Here is a 14,243-nt window from a genome sequence, read left to right as displayed (position 1 = left end):
ACAGCTCAAAGATTAGGTACTGATCAGGGATTTAAAAAATGTTCGTGTAAAACCCAGTGTGTCAACAAAAAATGTTTTTGTTTTAGAAATAATGTTCTTTGTAATTCCAAGTGTCATTTTAGTAATCCTTGTTGTAACAAATGATTTTATGGTACGTTTCCATAAATACCATTTACACGCTGCATAAATTAGATAAATTGCTTCTTTTTCACTTTAATTGTCTATCATTAGTTTATTTATAGAATACCTAGTTATTTCATTTTAGATAAATTGTTTATTTTACACTTTAACTGTTTCTCATTAGTTAATTTATAGAATACCTAGTTATTTCATAGAATAACTAGTTAAAGTGTCAAATTAATAACATATTACACACTTTAACGGACACGATCAGTTATTTCATGGAATAACTAGGTATTCTATGAAATAACTGCATTATATACTTCAACGGTAACATATGTAATAAATCAATTATCAAATGTATATAGTACATTACATTATCTGAAAACAGATAATTATTTTTTTATTTACAAAAAAAAAAACAAAAACAGATTTCATTGAAAATTCATATTTAAATGTTTAGTAGATTCTTATATAATGAGACAATTTTTCTTCTTCTTTTTGTTGAAATTAATCAATAACTTGTCAATCCTGAAATAAGTTTGCTTTCTTGTACAGAAAACCAGTTTTCTCAAACATTATTCAATACTGTGCTTGGTAGAGAAATGTTTGTACAAATTTGCCCCAGTATCAAATTAGTTAAATACTATGAAATTGTCTACACTTAGCATTATACGTTATCGAAAACTAGATGTGCCTCATTCAAATTGAAAAAACTGATCCAAATTTGAGTTCCATGCGTGCCAACAATTGCTTTTATTAGTGGTGTAATTACACCAAAATTTTAAAAGTTAATTTAGCTTAAGAAGCATAGAATATTGATATTTTGTCTTAAATGTTTCACTTAAACTGTTGTTCACATAGACTGTATCAATACTCTCACATATGGATTAACTTGTTTTCTACATTAATTACCCTTTTTGAAACTAAAGTGAGATTGGTGTGCTGTTACCAAAACCATTAACAGAATCTTAGTTTTTTTTTATGCAAGTCAAAATATTTTCATAATTTGCAGCATTAACAAAATGACAGTCAGAAACACAGGGATGAGAGTAGTCAGAAAGTAAAAAAAGAGGAACTAAAAAAAAAAAAAATTAGATATATATATATATATATAAACAAAAATGTCACAAAAAAAAGTGCGATTTTTAAACTTGTAAGCCATGTGAATATAAATCCCGATATGAGACTTTTAAATCACGTAAATATGAAACTCTACATCGAATTTAAAAAATGCGAAAATACAAATCATGAATTTTTAATTTTCTGATCACGATGCATAATTTTTAAATCGCGCGATATTACAACCACAAAAACGAATCACGATATTGGATTTTAAGCTCGCGTGAATACGAATTGCTACATAGGGCTTTAAAAGCTCGTAACAAATCGCGATATTGATTTTTTAAATTTCGTAAGTAAGAATCGCAATGTACAATATTTAAATCGCCTGAATAAGAATCGCAACGTTCAACTTTTAAATCAGGTAAATACGAAAATCGAGATTTGATAATAAAATCGCGATTTTAAAAATGCATAAATACAAAACACGATGTTGGATTTTTAAATGTCGTAAATAAGAATCATAATATACGATATTTAAATAGCGTAAATAAGAATCGCAATGTGCAACTTTTAAATCAGGTAAATACAAAAATCGATGATTGATATTAAAATCGCGTGAATAAAAATCGAGATATTTGCAGAGTCTGGACTTGTGATTTCTAAAAGGCTTGTTTGTATTGTTTTTGTTTAGACATAATAAATAAAAATTTACAAGATTAATTGAATGAGCAAATAAATATTTTCACCGCAAATCCACCTCTATTTTCCCCCTCTTTTTTTTTGTTTGTTTTCACACCAGAATACAAGAAGCAGCGACGTCTGAATTACGAAAATACGAGCTATCCAGCCTACTGATAAAAAATACGGAAAATCTTATTTTCTGTGCGTGAAATCGGAGAAAACAGCTAAAATGCGGAAAAAGTTAGCAGCTAGGGCGTAGATTGAATTTTCTGTTTATCTTTGAAAATCATAAATAAATATAATTATTTTACTTCTGAATGACTGAATTTAAAAAAAAAAAAAAAACGGGATATTTATTTTAAAAAAACGAAACTTTTAGAGAATCAGAGTTTTTGATAAAAAGGCTGAAATTCGAGAGACAAAAAAAATCTCATCCCTGTATAAAGGTCAGCCAGTTTTATCCCAAGGAAATGATTTTTAGAGAAACTTCAGAGGGAGGGAAAGGGACTTCAATAATTTCCCTCCGTGAAAAATTAAATTCCTCATAAAAAATTTTAATTTGTGCAAAAAAAAATTTCAGCGGAAATCAGCGGGAAAAATGGAAAAATCTGCAAAAAAAGCGGAAATCCGCGGAAGAATCTCATCCCTGGAAACACAACTACTGAAAAATAAATAAATATTAGATTAATTCTTATTCAGCGCATATAAATCCCCCCCTAAAAATATGCCAATGCAAACGATGGAAATTAAGTTATTTTGAATTTACTACCATAGTTGTGAGAACTTACTTTGCATCAAGTGCTAAAGCAAATACTCCAGCAGCTTCTGGTGCTGCAGCTGATGTTCCCGAATGAGTTTTGGTACATTTACCATACAAATCAGTAGTAGCCTATGAATAGAATTAAAACAGTTAACATTAAAGGCAAAATTAAAATTTACGAATGTTTAGTGTACGTATTAAATGAGTGCGAAAATGTGCATAACATTAAACTATTTTAAAAATAATTTTTCAAAAAAAGAAAGAATTTCTATCAGGATGATGTGAGTAGATATGATGATGTGAAATAAATAGCTATCAGGAGTTTTAATTCAGAAAAAATTGCAGACAAATGTTTTTTTTTAATCTAATGGATCTAATTAAGAATGACTATCTGTGATTTATTTGTATTGTCCCCCTGAGGAGCTGAGCGTAAGCTTCTAGGTCACCAATAAATGTGACCTAAAATAAGGTGCTTTTGACGTTTTGTCAAATTTTTTCGCAAACAACATGTTATACCGAAAAAGCATAAATACAAAAAAGTTACAGCGCTAAATTTGTATAAAATGAGTACCAGCATAATACATTTTGCCTACATGACCTATTGCGAAAGTCGAACCTAACTTGTCAACTTTTTAAAAAAGTTGACAAAAGATGAAATTTTTTGACAAAAGTTGACATTTTTGCTAAAATTGGTGCTGAAGTGAAAAAAAAAGCATTTTAGTAGCACTTTTGTTTGAATTACGAGTGCTTTCTTTCTTTACAACAATTTCTGTTGCTAATAAGTAGTGTCTCAATTTAACTATCCTCATTACCAAGCAGGGTGAACGCAGGTCAAGAAACGTGACCTGAGGTGATATTTTTGCAAATTAATGAAAATTTCTTGCAAACAGAAAAATATGTCATAAATCATAACAACCAATAATATATAAAAGTATGCTTAGTTGGAGAACAGCTACCTCAAAAGCTTTAGCTCCATACAATATTTAAAAGTGTAGAAAGAACATGATTTCTAGAGCAAACAATCTTTTAAACTTTCGTAATTTCAGTTTTTTCTTTTTAAACATTATCTAATTGAAGTTCTAGCTGAAGCCAGTCAATATAAATTTTTTAAAAATTCTCAAATAAGAATAGAAAAAATCAGGAGCATTTCTTTTCCATTTGATGGGCGAGAAAAGCATCTTGTGAAACTATTTCTGCAGAGTAAAAAATATCTTAAGAAAATTTCTGCAAAAAGGAAAACCATAATTTTTTACTTCATAATTCTTTATTAACAGATAAAAATAGAAAAATCATGAGCATTTCTTTCCTATCCTATGTGCATCTTTTGAATATAATACTGGGGAGAAAAAAAAATATTTCAAGAATTTCTGCGGAAAAGAAATTAAAATAATTTTACTTCCTAAAGAAAAATTCTTTTTGCAAAAACTCTAATGTTCTGCGACAATGTCACCATGATTCTGGTACAAGATTATTAATACTATTTACAGTTCAGCTTGGGTTTAAACAATGCTAAAATATTAATTAAAATAAGAAGGCAAAACATGTGTATCACAATCATAAACTAGCATATGTGTTAAAAATAAAATTTGAAGTATACTGAAAGAGTAACAATTTATAATACTAAATTTAAGGTACTAACTTAAGGAATTCAAATTAATAAATAAATAATTGATATAAAAAGTTTTTTAGAACAAAATATTTTGTAAAAAGACATATTTTTTTAGCAATAAAAATTGTCTACAGCATTTTTATTTTTAATAATTAGACCAAAAATTTCCTCAATGCTGCCTGAATTTTCCTCGAACATCATTCACGTGATCTTACACATTTAGCATCCATACAATATTATTTCTATTGCAACTATCGAGTGATTAAATGTGTAAAGTAATGTCCCCTCTGTCCACATTCTAAAAGGCATATTAAAACAATATATTGATTAATATACAATTATAAAATGCAATTGTTTTAATCCATATTAATTTTTTTCAGTTATCGAATTTTAATCGGATATATTATAGAGCCATGAATTAATTACCTAAACAATTTGTAATCCCATTAAATGTTATTAAGAAACTAACTTTTTTTGAAATTTTTTTTAAAAAAACAAATGACATATTTAATGTCTCAGTAGATTAAGAACTTTTTAATGCCATCCAATTAAATTTGTTTTTAGTTTTTTTGTGCTTAAGAAATTTAAAAATAAATAACTTTTTAATACTCAAATTCATAAAAATTAACACATTGAGAAATATTAAAAATATCATTCTAAAATAATAAAAATAAAACAAAATTGCCAAGTTATACAGTCTGCAAAGTAAATGAAATAAGTTAAAGACTGCCTTACAACTCCAGTATGAGGGTCTTTAGCTCCATTGCTAAATGTAGATGCTAGAGTAGATGAACAAGATTCATCATAGTGTGCATTTTCACCATTATTAATAGCAGAGTTAATAGAAATGGTCCACATGCTTGCAGCATAGCCATCACAATTGCAATCATCATCAGCTCCACCGTCTCCAGATGCCCAAACATATATATTCCCCAAACCACGTCGACCCTACAACATATTAAGACAAAAATAAGACATTAAATTTCTAATTTGATTTTAAATCATGGGCTTTTTTAATTTAAAAACTTATAATCGGAAAGAGATTGCATGGATCAAAGAAACTCATTCAAACCATCAAAAGTTTAATTTTTTAAAGAAAGAATAGATAATAAGGAGGTAGTGTTGAATAAGAAAATAAAAGATATTATTAAAAGACATAATTTTTTTTAACATTTTGTTTTAAAAAGAAGGTAGGCTGTAACAGTGTGCTGAATAATGATGAGTTTAGTAAACATAAAATTAAGTATGCATAATTTACATTGTTATAAAATAGATTAATGCGTTAATTTGTTTTAAAAAAGGAGATTTTTAAAGTAAGTAAAGAAAGAAGATAAAAAAAGAAAATTGATGTAGGTAAAGAACATAATATTGTGCAGAATATTTTTTCAGTTAAGAAGAAAAAAATTATAAAGTAATTAAAAAACTTCAAAGTTAAAAAAACAGGAAGGGAGCTATAAAAAAAAAACAAATTTAAAATTTTTTTTTTTTTTTGTTAAATATTTTTATATAGCTCAACTTCAATATTTTTTGTTATTTCTTTAAAAATGGATATTGTTAAAGAAATGTTAAATCTTGGGCAATTAAAACATTTTTACCTCTCTTTTGGTTTAAAAATTTTATGTCAATTGTTTATGCATGCCAGCATGAAATAATCTCACATACGGACTTGCCAACATGTTTTCTCACACGCACCCCACCCATTACATATTTGCGACAATGTTCCGGAACATTTTATAAATTATCATTTTTGGCACAAGATGCCATTGTATGTGCATAGGATTTGAGAAACAAGTAGACTTGTCCTGCTACTTGAATAATGTCCATCTAGTTGAGAAAAAAAATGTTTCTGATTTGCACGCCTTATGATGGCTCCTTAAATTGAGCATGTGGATTTGTTTATAGTAAGTGGGAAAGTTTTTTTTCTTCTTTTCGCTAGAGCATTGTGCATTTGGGTTTGCAGTCTAATTTTCAATTGATAGTTAGATTATGTAATTGTTAAATTTTTCTTTTACTGCTACAACATTAAACAGTGGAAAAAGTTTAACTGAACTTGCAATAGCAGAAATGATGTACAATATTTCAGTTATTGATTCTGAAACAGATTGTAGTGAGAGACACTATAATATATTCTGATCATAAATCTACTTTGTGCAAAAGAAATTGCTGAGAAAAATAGACAACAATGCTTCGCTCGTTCACATTTCGGCAAAAATACTTCAAAATGGCAAATGAGTTATTATAAGTGCAAAGATTGCAACATAGGGCTTTAAGTGGATCCTTGTTTTCTAATTTTACATACTGAAAAAGAATTTTATGTAACATACTTAGGCATTAAAAACATATTTAGTTATTTATAATGTTAAAAGTTATTAAATGGTAAGTAAATGTGTTAAAATGTATTTAAACAAGTAAAAAATTTAAATTAATAAAGTATGCAAATAAAAATGTATACACTATTTGTCATTTATTTACTTTACAGTAAATTATTAAAGAATGAATTCGTATTTCAGTAATTTCATGGATTCAGGCATAAAACCATCCAGCCTTAGATAAGTGCTTGGGAAACATTCTCAGCACAAAAGGGTTAAATAATAAATAGTCTTGTATATTTTAAGTTGATCATTTATCAAAAATTAACAGTTGTATTACAAAATGTCAACAAAGCTAACAGAATATAGTTTATATCAAAATAAAAGAACACTTTTCAGGGAAAGAGACATTTAAATTTGAACTACACTTTGTTCAGTGAGAACTGATAGTGGAAGTAAACAAGAAGGTTTGCTTTTCACCTAGTCAGGCTGGTTCCTCGTCAAGTAGGTGATTCTTTTCCTTCTGACCATTATACAGATTAGTGCAGTTTCTCATAACCTTGGCATCAAATAGCCAATTGTGTTCAACCAACAAGCCAATTGTGTTTTGTTTACTTTAGCTATCAGTTCTTTTTGAACAGAATATAAGAATACTTTTTTTAATTTGCAAATGATACTTTTACAATTTGTCTTAATTTTATATAAAGAACAAACAAAATAAATTTAAATAAAATTAAAATTACCTCATTTACACCTTGCACAATTGCACGCATTGTGGCATTTCGAGGTCCATCAACAGTTTTACCATCATCTGTAGGTCCCCAACTAGCACTATAAATGTCAATAAGGTGTGGCTCATGACCCATAGAATTAGCTTCGATTAAATCTGTCATATATGGCTGATCAAGCATTCGGATACCTTTGAAATTTTAAGGATTAATGCAAATGCATAAAATGAAGATTGCTTGAGTTTGATTTGTATTTCATTAACCCCAAATATATATATATATTGTATCATATTAATTCCAATTAAAAAAAAACTATTCCAAATGATAAACTTTAAAACAAAATAAACTACCAATATTTTATACTAATAATACATAGAAATCAATATGAGTGTAATATATTACTAATCATTTCATAATTATTATTTCTTAATATTAACTCTTAACACATAAAACAAAGAGCTTTTAATGATTTTTTTTTAAACTGCCTTTCTTTCAAATATCTGGCTTCATCTATTTTGTTTTAAGTTGTCACTTAATTTTTAGTTATTTAAATATTTTAAAAACAGAAGCAAGTAATTTTTCATGGTCGAAACAAATAATTTTTTGAAGAAATTCAAAAGTAACGTTTTTGACACTTTATGATTACTATTTAACTAGAAGGTAAAAAATATATGAATGAAAGTCTACATTACATTTGTACAGAAGGAATTGCATTTAGAAAGAGATTAAGCACAAGGAATAATAAATGTGAACGTAAAAATATATTTGGCATGATTAAAGAGACTGGTGTAACTCCAAAAACTACTTTCAAGCAAAACATCATAAAAATACTTTTTAAAAAAGGAAGTATGAAATAAGAATAAGGAAGAAAATATTTAACCAATGATAACTAAACTTATTACTCGGTTAGATAATCATTCAATTCATAGACTGTGAATAAAAAATGTGTTTACTTTCATATTATTTTTATTTATGTCAAACAAATCAGCGTAGCTTTTGGTAAATACTCTTAAAAGTGATCAAATTTAACTTCGGCAATCCAGTGGTATTTTGGAAAAACATATCCCCTCTGGCTTCATTAAGCACTAAATAATTTCACGAGTAATAATTAAATGGGAAAACCTTATTTTTACATAGTTACAATATAAATTTTTTTTACATAAATTGTCAGAATTTTCAGTGTTTCCTACTGAAAAATTTGCTACAATACAGGTTACAACTCTTCAGACAAACCAAAATTAATTGAGATTTCCAGAGTAAAATGTGATAAGTTTCACACTTGAATTAAAATCACATATTTACAAAAGTAATTTAAAAATTTATATTTAGAAGTATATGGGGAAATGCATAATTTAAAAAAAAAAAAAAAATTTTATTTAATATTTTGCCACTAAAAGTTTCATGATATATTATTGAGCAAAGAATTCCACTTAATAAGTTCATCATTACCGTTATTAAAAGCTCTAGACCTGAGTTAGTTCTAAAAATCATTTATAATTTAAATGTTTTAGGAAATTCAATTTAGATAAAAGAAATTCTTATTTATAGTGCTGAAATAGCAAAATTATTAATTATAATTATTTATTAAAATACCGTTGAAGATGAGAAAAATAAATGATACCACTATCAATAAAAATTATATAAGATTTTATGCATTTTGACAACAATAAATAACACAGTTGATTAAAACTCTTAGTAATTTTGTGTGCGATTAAAAAGCTACTACATCAAGAATTTTCATCTGAAAATTCCTGGTTTTCATAGTTCCCCAAGAATTTCAGGCTTTTCTTTTTACCTAGCAATCATATAAAAAGAATAAGAATTTGATGTTAATACCTGCAACTTTAGATTCATAAGCCACACCAACTCCACAAATCCCATTATCACGCTTTGCAGCAACTTCTCCAGCACATCTAGTTCCATGACTGAATAATATGAAGTATTACATTATAGCAGACGAACGTACTGATTAAGTTAATAAATTTATTATAAGTATAAGTAAAAGAGTTCTGCCTCAATAAATTTGGCAAGGAAGAAAAATCTACATATAGCAATTGAGGTCCATTATTTTTCTTGAAAAAAAAAGAGTATTGTTTTCAAGAAATTTTTAATAATAATTTGCTTTGTGCTCCTGCAGCTATATAAGTTTACATTTATTTACTTATACTTTTAACAGGGTGCGTAGCTAAATTATTCAACAAAAAATAAGCACATTTTAAGCACTTTTAAAAAATAATCACAATTAAGGAGGATTGGAAAGTTTTTGACAATTGACAGTTTTATCCTTTGCGTCAAAAAAAAAACAACTTTCGTCATTGTTTTTGACAATTTAAAATTTTTTTGAATCATGTAAATCGAATGGCGTTTTCATACGCTACGGACTGACGATATGCCGAAATTGATTGGGGTTGAATTAATTGTGAAAACGTTGAATAGAACAATGTGAACAGTGTCTTTCTGCATAATTTGTAACGAAAATCAACAAAGCAAAGGAAAAATCTCATTTTGGAAAAGGGAAAATTAAGCACTTTTTAAAAACACCCAATGAAAAAAGCACCTTCAAGGGTTTTCAAAAAACAAAAATAAGCACCTTTAAGCACTTTTTAAAAATGCTATGCATCCTGTCTAATACACCTGACAGAAAAAAATCAGTTATACACGCATAAGTCATTCACATTCATGCACAAAAAAATATAATTTAAATGTACTTAACATTTTCATGATTATTTTACTCATCCAACATGATATTTTTTAACTTTCATGAACCCTGATTAAAAAATGATAGTTTATTTCTGCATTAATTATTGCACACACAAGCTTGTGGAGTGAAAAACCATGTTCTACACACAAAAATCTAACGAACAATATACCCATTCCTTTTAGTTTTGTTCATGTTAATTACATTTCATTATTACCAACTCTGACTTTATTCAATATCCATTCGACTATGTGCAAGCAACACATAAATCGGACTTCATTTGCTCTCTATATGAAAGTTCCCTATTTTTAGCAATTGCTTTATCATGATTATTAGATAGTTTTAAGAGAATATATTCGATAATCTGTGAGCAAAACATGATTCACACTAACTAATAATATAACTAATTAATTGAAAATAAAATTATAAATTTCATTATTTAAAAATAAAATATCTAATTAATTTCCGTATCAATGTCTATAAAAAAACAACAAGTAAACAATAAATAAAACTTTATTAAAACGATTCAGTCTTAATGGAGACTAATTCTTTTAGCTAATGAGAGCTACATTCTTATTATTTATCAATCACAAAAATGAACCCAGTTTTTACAATTTATCAATACAAACAGTATAAAATCTGTAATTTTTTAATTACATGATCATGCCACATTTAACATCTATAATACAACCTAAATTAGTTCGCATAACAATATGCATGTGAAAATCTGGTGAAACATAAAATGGATAAAATTATTGCACAACAAATAATGATTGAGCACAATTGCTATCGAAAGAAGCAAAAAATAAATTTAATTCATATAACAAACTTAAGAAAAGCTACATGATCACATAAAATCCCCAAAATATTTAAGTTTAATATATAGTATATAATTTCAATAAAAATGATTACAAGTAAGCAAAATAATTTTAAGTAGGATTTTTCTATAAAAAAAAAAAACGTGAAAAAAAGGTTTATGGTATGCATGAATTCATTAAAAATAGTTTGTTAACCAAAATATATTGTGTACTAAAAGTCTTCATGCATTAAAGTGACTATTAGTCTTCTATCACACCACTCAAATGTTTTAGGAAGTGCAAAAGCATCTAATTCTGAAAGCTCTGTCAATTCTGCCAACATACACTCAATGTCTTCTTCTTTTAAAAGAACTTGCAACCAAGGTCCATGAGCTGCATAAGGATGTTCTTCATCTACAAAGGCACCAGTAACATTCACAGGAACAAATGTAATGATAGTATCTCCAACTACACTTTTAAATGTAAAATGTCGCCCATGTTTTAATCTGCCTTGGAGAGCCAAGGACAATAAAGAACCAGCTTCCAAATTGAATCGCAAATGTATGCCCTCTAGAAATCTTTTCTGCATTAGCTCAGCAGGACCTAAAACTGGCATGTCACCATTAAAGTTAGAAAATAAATCTTTCCGTTGATTGTCATCAGGAGGGAAAGAGTAACCATCATCATTTTGACGAATCGGAGGTAAGGCTGCCTTAGTGTTGATTAATCCTTTTTTCAATGTCGCTTTGATCTGTTCGGATTCGCTAACAGAGATTTGAGAAAAACCCCGCTCTAATTCCGACTCTTCATCGTCTTCAACTTTAATCAATTTCCTCTCTGTCCAAGAACAACGAGCACTGACACCAGTGAGATTAGATCCGTCAGTGGCCACACCTTGATCAACAGCTCCTTGGACACTAGGATCCATTTCAAAGATACTTGTATCTCTTTTCATGTCTGTTATTAACCAGGGTCCCCCAGCACCTTTGATCGATTTCATGAGATCAATAACACCAGGGCCATTCCAATGTTGAGCAGCTTGAAGTTCCTCATTGCAAACCCCAACTATCTGTACGAAGATAACAGGGCCATAAGGCGTCTGGACAGTGCCCAGTTGAGGATCTTCGCACATCAACATGTGCTGTATACGGGAATCACTATTATCTAACGGACAGTGCCAAGACACATGATCACCAGCACAAAGTGTGTTTTCAGATTGAAATACATATTTCGCAAGAGCTTGCATTATGGCAGCTGGCCAAGTCGGCGGTACCCGCTCGTTTGGTTCACGTTTTAAACGGAAAGTTAACTCAAAACCAAAGCCACTAGGAGTTTCCTCTGTAGAAATTTCATGAACTCGTCCATCACCATGTAGGTCAGACAAACCAAAACTCACGTAATGCCAGTGTGGCTCGATATCGGCTGCAGGGTTTCCAGGATTAGAATACATACTGATATAGTCTAAAGGATCAGGTCCACCGAGCCAAAATTTTACAAGAGCAGTAACTTGTAGAGGGTTGGGTTGATCAGGATAGATTTGTCGACATGCTGTATACAAAGCATCTAACCCAAGTGGAATTAATGGTCTTTGAATAATAGGTGGATATCCTCTGAACATCGGAGTTTGTGGTATGATTCTACCTTCCATGTCTAATGTAAATAAAATGTATTAACTGATAACATATAGTGAGAAATCCTTTAAAACTGCAAACCGAGGCGATTGAAATTATCAATATTAAGCATGTCTAAAATATGCTATGATGAGACACAATGTAGTTAATTCATAAAAAGAAGTTCCATAAAAAATTTGACGAAACTTTCAGCCTTTTTTTGTTTGAAGAATGCAATAAATAATAAATAAAAAATCAATAGTTTCAGTTACAGTTAAATATTTCTGAAGCTCGACTTCTTAAAATGCAAGAGGAGTTAGAGACCTTCATACTACTTGCAAAGAATCACGCTGATTCGGAAATGCGAATGAAAATCTGATTGGCGAGTATTTCGAGTGCAAATATATTTCACCAATAAAGTTCTCATTCGCATCTGCAAATTGAGATACACAAATTTTTCGCATCCAGTGTGAATGAAAACATATGTTAGTTTGAATGAAAAATGCCTACTCCTAATGATGCTGTCATCTTGTGACAATTATCAACTCACTCATCTGTCCCGCGTAAGACACGGTTCCCAGTTGATCACCGAAGTCAAGCATCACTGGCTGCAGTCAGTGTGCGGGTGGGTGACCACTTGGATCAGTTTGCGTAGGTAGCCGAGGGTGTGCGGTATTGGTCCTCGTTAAACTGTCCTACAGTAAAGTGCTCGACATCGCGTGCAGATCGTTGGGCTACCGAAGCAGGGGTGCCATACCCTCTACAGAGGATCAGAATTGTGATTGTATGTTTTCGGATCATTGGCGATCGAAATGGGCGGCAGGTAGCGTAGAGCAGAACTCTCTACCTATGGCAACAGTTCGCGTGCCTACCCCATTAGCGTGTGGAGAGTCATAGGGGGTACGAAGTACGTTAGTTTCACTCTTGATTTTCATATAGTTTGAAATCTTTTAAGTTGGAAAACTACATGTAAAGAAACGTTAAACATAATTGTAAAGAAAAGCATCACGGAAATTTTAAAAAATATTTTAATTAAATAAAAAGGAAAAATATTCATTAAAGGGAAAATATCGTAGTACATTCCTATGGGACTGAAAAGAGGAGGAGAGGGAAGGGAGAAGGGCCAAAGGCATGAAACCGGTCTCTCCCCAGATGGCGTACTCGTACGTTGCGATCGCCAATTCTCAGGGATGTTTCCCAGACCGTGCGAAATAGCCCGTTGCGCTGCTCTAGTGCGACGTAAATGAACTACAACAGTAACTCACTCATCATTTAAATAAAAATATTTTTTTCTTTCTTTTTTTTTTATTTGGAAAGCAAGTGAAAAAAGTAGAATATTAAGGGAAAAAACACACATTTTTTACTAAATAGAAATTGTAAAAAAAATCCTTTCTGATAAAGTGAAAGTTACTCTGTATTAAATGTTCAAACAAAAGTAACTATTGTAATTGCGTAAAAAAACTATTTCAGATAAACCATAGCGAAACAAAGAAAAAAATTATATCTAAAATATTTGTAATTAAACTTTTTCCCGAAACTTTGAAGTGCACGCTCAGGGAAAGACGTCTTATATTTTATATTTTTTTCATTATAATATAATTTTGTTCCTATATAAAAATACATTATTGGAGATTAGTAAAAAAAGTTTTATTTACTTATCTTTTTGTAAGAATCAACCTGCATTTTTTGAAAAGTAATGAGTGCAATATATGAAATAAGATTTTATATTTTACTTAAAGGTCCTAAAGCAAACAAAAATATTAAAAATTAAAATTTTTTGCATTGTTTAAAATGTTTTAATCTCAATTCTATTGTCCCATTATAACTCACATTCAGATATGTAATATTAAATTAATGTTACACGTG

The 14,243-nt window shown here is 29.4% G+C and overlaps 2 protein-coding genes across 2 annotated transcripts in view; both read right to left on the bottom strand.

Moving 5' to 3' along the window:
- amon (prohormone processing protease amontillado) overlaps window positions 1-14,243 on the bottom strand; it is a 276,980-nt gene that overhangs the window by 5,994 nt on the left and 256,743 nt on the right. The window contains exons 7-10 of the mRNA XM_016069221.4: window positions 9,109-9,197; window positions 7,288-7,463; window positions 4,971-5,183; window positions 2,655-2,755 (exon numbers count right to left, since the gene is read on the bottom strand). Of these exons, the coding sequence (XP_015924707.1) occupies window positions 2,655-2,755; window positions 4,971-5,183; window positions 7,288-7,463; window positions 9,109-9,197 (579 nt within the window). The remainder of the gene's footprint in view (window positions 1-2,654; window positions 2,756-4,970; window positions 5,184-7,287; window positions 7,464-9,108; window positions 9,198-14,243) is intronic.
- On the bottom strand, window positions 10,466-12,748 carry Su(fu) (suppressor of fused domain protein). Its single transcript, XM_016069223.5, has one exon. It carries the CDS (start codon window positions 12,413-12,415, stop codon window positions 11,000-11,002), a length of 1,416 nt encoding a protein of 471 aa, XP_015924709.1. The 5' UTR covers window positions 12,416-12,748; the 3' UTR covers window positions 10,466-10,999.

The sequence above is a fragment of the Parasteatoda tepidariorum genome, chromosome 7, assembly GCF_982258835.1.
Source record: "Parasteatoda tepidariorum strain Cologne lab strain chromosome 7, Ptep-v5.0, whole genome shotgun sequence".
Classification (NCBI taxonomy): Eukaryota; Metazoa; Arthropoda; class Arachnida; order Araneae; family Theridiidae; genus Parasteatoda; species Parasteatoda tepidariorum.
Note: the sequence above shows the minus strand (reverse complement) of the source record. Positions and strands in the feature narration are given on the sequence as shown.